Here is a 6491-nt window from a genome sequence, read left to right as displayed (position 1 = left end):
CGTCTCTCAGGTGGCCCTGCTCCACACGTGGGCCCTGCCATGGCTCCCAGCGGCTGCAGACAAGGAGCTGTGCCGCAGCATGGAGGGGAAAAGCCAACCACCGCAACCGGCCATCCAGTGAGGAGCAAAGAGGACCACAACGACAGCACTCAGCTTTATAGACTTTTATTTTTCAATCTGTACAGAACGCTGTTGCTATTATAATAAGGCATCAAACACGCTATTGAAAAGCTCACGATGGACTGTGACGTTTCACCCCGTCATGGGTCAAAATGGAGTTTTGCAAAGATTAAACCGGTTGCTTTCCCAGTCAGTAAACTTTATATTCATTACAGACAGATTTTTAAAAGAATTACAAAGATTAAAAAACTGTAAACATATCAAAACCAGCAACAACCCAGCATAGCTTCCTAGGCAAGAGTCTCGGGCACCTCTGCTGCGGGGCCGGCTCTGGGCTGGCGGTGAGAAGGCATGGCTGGCTGCGCCCGGCAGTCGTGCTGAGTGCCCCGGCAGGGCTGTGACCATGCGGCAACCGGCCTCCAGTTTGGTGAGAGGCCTCACCCAGCAGCGCCAGGCAGTTCCCAAATGGCTAGCCTCAGCCACGAACGTCTAACCAAGGAGAAGAAACTGAGAAAACAGGTCACCGGAGAGCTGCGTGAAGAGCGGGCAGCCAGCGTGGGCTGCCAGCACCTCACTGCCGGGAAGCCTCCGGGTCCCCTCCAGCAGGAAGGCAGAGGCCAGGGCAGGGCCGGGCCCACAGACGTGTCATGAGGTAGAAAACGAGGAAGTGTCACGTTTTGCTGTTAGGGCCGGTCAGAAATAAACTGACTGATGGCAGAAATCCTGATATGTTTCCAGGGTACTCCAGGGGGTACCTAAAAACCACCTGGTATGCCCCAAAATTTAGATCCCCAAAAAAGAAAGCTCTCCAATGATCCCTGTGACAACTTTAGCCCAGGCAACAAAAAAAAAATAAAAAAACAAAAAACAACCTTCCTCACATTTGTATCCTTAAAGCATTTAAATTTTGAGCAGGGGAAATCAAATTGTGAGGGTGCACAAGAGGGTAATTAATTTCCCTTGGCCTCAGCCTTTGGTACCACCCTGTAGAAGGTGAACGATGCGAAGGCTCATTCTCTGGACAGCGGGCTAAGACATTTATCTTCCACCACTGGCCACCAGAGAGCAAGTGTTTTGGTCTCTGTTGCATCACACAGCATGAGAACCTGAGAGTGCAGAGATTTTATATCGTACCACCAACCTACACAGTCCTGTAACTTGTAAAGGAATCTTGTTGGGTGATCAGAGAAATGTCCTGAGAGTTTTTATCTGCTAAACTCCTGCACTCTGAAGGCCTGCCTTTTTCTCCTTCGTAGCGCACACTAACACCAAAATAAAGAAACTGTGTTAATCCTGTTACTTAAATTTTCTTACTCCTCATACTTCTGCAGTTGTATATTTAGATAATTAGGTTGACTTACATTTCCTTAAAATGCTCAGGGAAAATCTGAGGGTTCATTTCAGTATTACAAGCTCATGAACTATGACAGGCATTTTACAAAGTGTCAGAAAACTTCTCACTAGATAACAACATACTGACAATCGGGGGAGCGTTCCCTTTTCTAGTGCCAATAATCAACATTAAGGCATGCCATGGTTCCTACAAGAAATCTGTGATCCTTACAGCTTTAGCTGTCATCTTTCTGCAATAATGGAACGTACTCCAATTTTATGCATATGTAGCATTAAAAAATAAAAATAATTTATCTCAAAACCACCAGCCTGTTTTAGAGCTTCTGCTGTATAGGTGAGTACAGCAATTCCCCTTAGGGCAACAGGCTGGTGAAAGGGTTCATGCCCTGTGACATCTGTCCCCTGCCCCACGCTGTCTTGAAGCCCCTGACTCAGCACTATTTGCCCTCTCGCTTGGCTCAGCTGTCCTTGGACCTCTGGAGGCCTCAGCCAGCCCTTTCCCATCCTCAGGGTAGGATGGGAGGCAGCACTGTCCCACTGCTCCACCTCAAGTCCTGTGGCAAGCCCTGCAGACAGTGTCCTCATACCCATCAGCAGGCAAAGGCCAGCTAAGGAGGTGCCTTCCTCCTCTGTGTCCTGCTTCTCGGGCTATTTCCTTCCTCACTCTCGCTGATCACAACAGGCTGAAGGCTTCTTCTCACATCTGGAAGCTATTCCAATTATTTACCCTAGAAATTCCACCCTGAATCCCTGATGACACATCCAGAGGGATGTAAGCTCTCCAAAGATGATTGTGGAGAAGCTGGCCACTGCTGACTTCCTGCCTGCGAACACACTCCATATCATGACATAAGCTGGCAAAATCATCTACTAGGCAGCAGCACCACCTAATAAAGCTGCTTCTTTAATTACCAAATAACACTGAACTAAAGCAGTGGTTAGAGCAGGTAACATCTGAAGTAGCATCTCTTTTGCAGGGCCAATGTTAAAACCTGGGCACCACATCATGCTATTTACAGTGACTGAAGGCATGAACCTGGAGCAGCGCAGCTCCTCCAGCCCTCAGTCAAAGGCACCCACACCAGCACCCGCAGTCAGCAAGTAGGAGGGACTGAACTAGGTGAGTGCCAGACACAGGTGCTGCATGTGTCTCCTAATGTGAACAGTCAGAGAAGAGGGTATGAGGAACCAGGTGGCAAAACAGTGTTCAGTCTCTCCTCCTGAGAACCCCGCATTTCCACCAGCTACTTGTTCTGAACCTTGTGCTGCCACTTACTCCTGGGTAAAGGGGACATAAAGGAGGTCTCCTCCCTTCCCAAGATAACTCTTCTCAGGTATGTCATAGTAGGAAAAAAAGTATAATTTTAAAAATATTTTATATTCCTGATATTTGAGACTTTACTCATGACTGACAAGGCTGCGACAGTGAATCACATGTTTCCACTGAGACTCTGCAGGCCAGAGGCTGTATAGACAGAGCTCTTCACTCATGTTTGGCTTTGACAGGGAGACATATATATATAAACATACATATATATATTAACCGGACATATATATGTATATTAACCACTGTTCAGCAAGAACTGACAGCAGTGCATACAACAATCTTTGTTGGTTTTTCCAGCACTGAAAGAACACAACTTTAATGTTCCACAGAAACTGGCTGATGATAATGTAAATCACATCCATGGTACAGGGTTTTGGCTACTGTGCCACAGAACTGTGATTAAAAATGATGTGTACCCTTGATCATCCCTATGTTAAGTGAGTCCCATGTCAGGCAGTCCAACCACCTGACATTTAACCTTTGTATTTCCTGACAATTTATTTTTTACAAATAAATTGGCTTTTTTTTTTAACAAATCCCAGAAAGCTCCTTCCTGACCTTTCCTTGCTGGTTATGAGAAGGCTGACAGCCTAGTGACATAAAACTGAAGTTTCAAAAGGACTAGTAAGATAGGGACAGCCTGAGTATAAGCAAAGCCCTACAGCTGAGCTTGAATTTCTTCTGGCATCCCTACTGAAGCAGAAGTGTTCAGTCTCAGCATCTCCATACTTTTTTACTCTTTGGCTCTTTTGAGACTCCAAACAAGAGGTCAGTTAAATCAAGTTAAGGCAGTTTTCATACAAAGAAATCTGTCTACCAGGAACTAAACTTCTTTTATATGGGCCACTATAGCTATCAGAAGTTAATGACTATCAATCATTGCTAATTTGAACTGAAATGGAGCCACTGACCTCAAGCTGAAAGAGTCTTTTGTCTCCTACCAATACCATGAGCCATATGGTTCCCTGCCCTTTGCCTCTTATTTTATATTTTAAATAATCATCACTAATTGTACAATTCTTTGAAAATATGGGAGATTTTTGGCAAGTCATGACCAAGTGGTGTTCTTTTTTCCCTTAGCTCACACTCAATAGAAGAGATGGGATCAGCTTAAAATTAAAGGATAAAAAAGCATTTCTCTTAATTAAATATTAGCCCTGCCATTTGATTATTGGTCCTACTTCTTAACAGTCTACCAAGTAGACTGTTAATAATCCTGCAGGCTGCAATAATTAACAGCCTACAAAGTGTCAAGGTCGTTCCTGTTCTATATGGGAGTAATAAAAAAATTATATAGGCGAGAGCAAGACACCAATGGAATGTTTTATAATAGGATAAAGGAGTATGTGAGGAACCTACTTATCACAAATCTCTTTATTCAGTGGTTTTCATTATTTTATATCAGTTGCATTTTCTCTGTCACGTTTTCCCTTTACAACAAGTGCTCATATACTGCAAACATTCGATTATAGAGCTTAAGAAAAAAACATTCTTGTCAGACAAAAAAAACTGCATCACCAGCTATCTTTAGCCTCATCTGTTTTCTTTAATTAAACATATTTTCCTGTAGAAATGCTGCCTTAAAAATCATGATCACACTAATTATCTACGGCAAGCACATCTTCCTCAACTAACGACAACTCGAGCATATTATCGTTTGCACCAGACTTCATTCTGAAATTGAAAGACCCATAGAGCTTCGCAGACTCCTTGGAGGATGCAAACCTGCTCCTCCGGTACAGCTCCCCTTTCCACATGGACATCATCAGCAGGCTGGAAAGCACCACTCCCCCCAGGGTTAAGAGACACAGTCCAGCAATAACACAGCGGTCCAAGTGAGCCCCGATCCTAGCACTCTCATTCTCCAGCCTCTCCATCTCCCGAGCAGCCACAGTGTTGGGATCCACAGTCACGTCTCTGGGTACCACATACGAAATGATCACCAGCAAAATACCACTAACCAGGAACAAAATGGCACTAATGAACCCGTAGTCCACAGATTTCCCGGCTGCCACCTCTGAGGCAGCATCGTCCTCCTCGGAGACCAGGGAAGGAGAGTCGTGCACCCACTCAGGCAGCAGCTCCCTGCAGGAACGCTGCTGCAGAGGGGCATCCTGGCAGCGGCAGCCAGCAGGACTCAGGGCACCTCTTGCATGCTCCAGGTTTACATTTTCATCCACGTAGGTGAATGATGTCTCAAGTTCCTGGGCACAGCAGCAGGCTTTCTTCTTCTCTCCTTCCTCTTCCCCGGGCAAGTGCTCAGGCAGGCAGCGGGGCTGGGAGGTGCTGGGGGGTGCAGGGTGCTCCCAAGGTGAGGTGCCTGGGGGAGAGGGCTGGGGTGTCGTGGGGTGCTCAGCCACAGGGCCCCTCTGCAAGGGCTTGCAATGCTTTTTGCAGGGCAGGACTGCCACGGCAGCAGCTGCTCTGGGGTCCACCTCACCCTCCTCACGCTGCTGCTGCTCGCAGAAAGGGGAGTGCAGGCTCCAGCCAGCAGCGGTGTCCAGGGACCCCTGCCTGCTCTCCTCAGTCATGTAGAGAAGCTCCATGCAAGCCATCGACCTTGTCCCAGCAAGCCCCGACTCCTGGGCTACCGCATCCTTCAGCAAACGCTGCCCCTGACCCGATGAAGCGGCTTCACAGTACCGGAGCTGCTGTATCCCAGAAATCTTCTACTTTCACCAACGTTTTGTTAGGGACATGGCTTGTGTCAGCTGTTAAATGATTAAACAAATCCTCTCTGACATTCATTTCTTTTCGATCTGCAAATGAAATAGCAGAGGGGAAAAAAAACAACAACAAAACCAAACCCGACAACCTCATGATGTTACATTAATAAACCAAAGAGAAGGTAACGCAAATGTAATACATCAGTCTTCCTCTCAACTGTTTGAGGAGAGATGGGAAACACGATTATTTTAACCACGCATTTAAAACTGCAATCCTCTTGCAGATCCAAAATCTATTAGGGAGTCTAATCAACCTTTGACACTGACATCCAATTAAGGCAGTAAATCATCCAAAGAGCACAGGATAACCAGAATAACTGTGTAAAATGTCAGAGAAAAGAGACATCTAGTCTTTTAGAAGCAAGTAACTCCCCCACCCCTTCCAAATAAAGAATTTTAAACTCAGATTCTCAGACTAATTAGAAAGAAACACGCAAATCCCACATAGCTCAATAATCCAGGATCTGTATTCTCTGGTGGAAATCTGATAATCCTATGGGAAATGCAGTGCTTCCCTACAGCAGATCTCCAGTTTGATTAAGAGCTTTCAGAATGAAATTATGCCTCAAAGACTGATGACTCAAAGACGGATATTACTTCTCATCTGCAATTAATTCGTTATTACCCTCTTCTTCTGCGCCCCATCCCCCCTCGAAGCCGAACGCCCGGTGTCACTAGGAGAAGCCCGCAGCCCAGCAAATGTGCTGCATGCGTAGGGAACACATGTGCGCCCCGAGCACAGACGTGACCGATAACAGCGGCTGCTCACTCACGCTCTTCGCGGGACTCAGCGGGAACCGGCCACGCTGGGAAACGCGATCGCCGCCGGCGCGGGGAGTAGCTGGATCCACACGCTACTGTGTGACCCGAGTGACACGGGGGGTTACAGGCGCGCAGACACGCACAGACACACACGCACACCCCGGCAGGCAGGACCGCGCCGCCTCCGCCTCCGCCTCCACCTC

General features: G+C 46.9%; 1 protein-coding gene across 1 annotated transcript; it reads right to left on the bottom strand.

The window, feature by feature from the left end:
- Positions 1-4159: 4159 nt before the first annotated feature.
- Positions 4160-6001, bottom strand: TMEM74 (transmembrane protein 74). The gene has a single exon (XM_010170677.2). The coding sequence runs from the start codon at positions 5353-5355 to the stop codon at positions 4399-4401; it is 957 nt and encodes a 318-aa protein (XP_010168979.1). The 5' UTR covers positions 5356-6001; the 3' UTR covers positions 4160-4398.
- Between the last annotated feature and the right edge of the window lie 490 nt (positions 6002-6491).

This window comes from Antrostomus carolinensis, unplaced genomic scaffold (genome assembly GCF_000700745.2).
Source record: "Antrostomus carolinensis isolate BGI_N321 unplaced genomic scaffold, ASM70074v2 scaffold1936, whole genome shotgun sequence".
Lineage (NCBI taxonomy): Eukaryota > Metazoa > Chordata > Aves > Caprimulgiformes > Caprimulgidae > Antrostomus > Antrostomus carolinensis.
The sequence above is the reverse complement of the archived record's forward strand: the minus strand, read 5'-3'. Positions and strand labels throughout refer to the sequence as shown.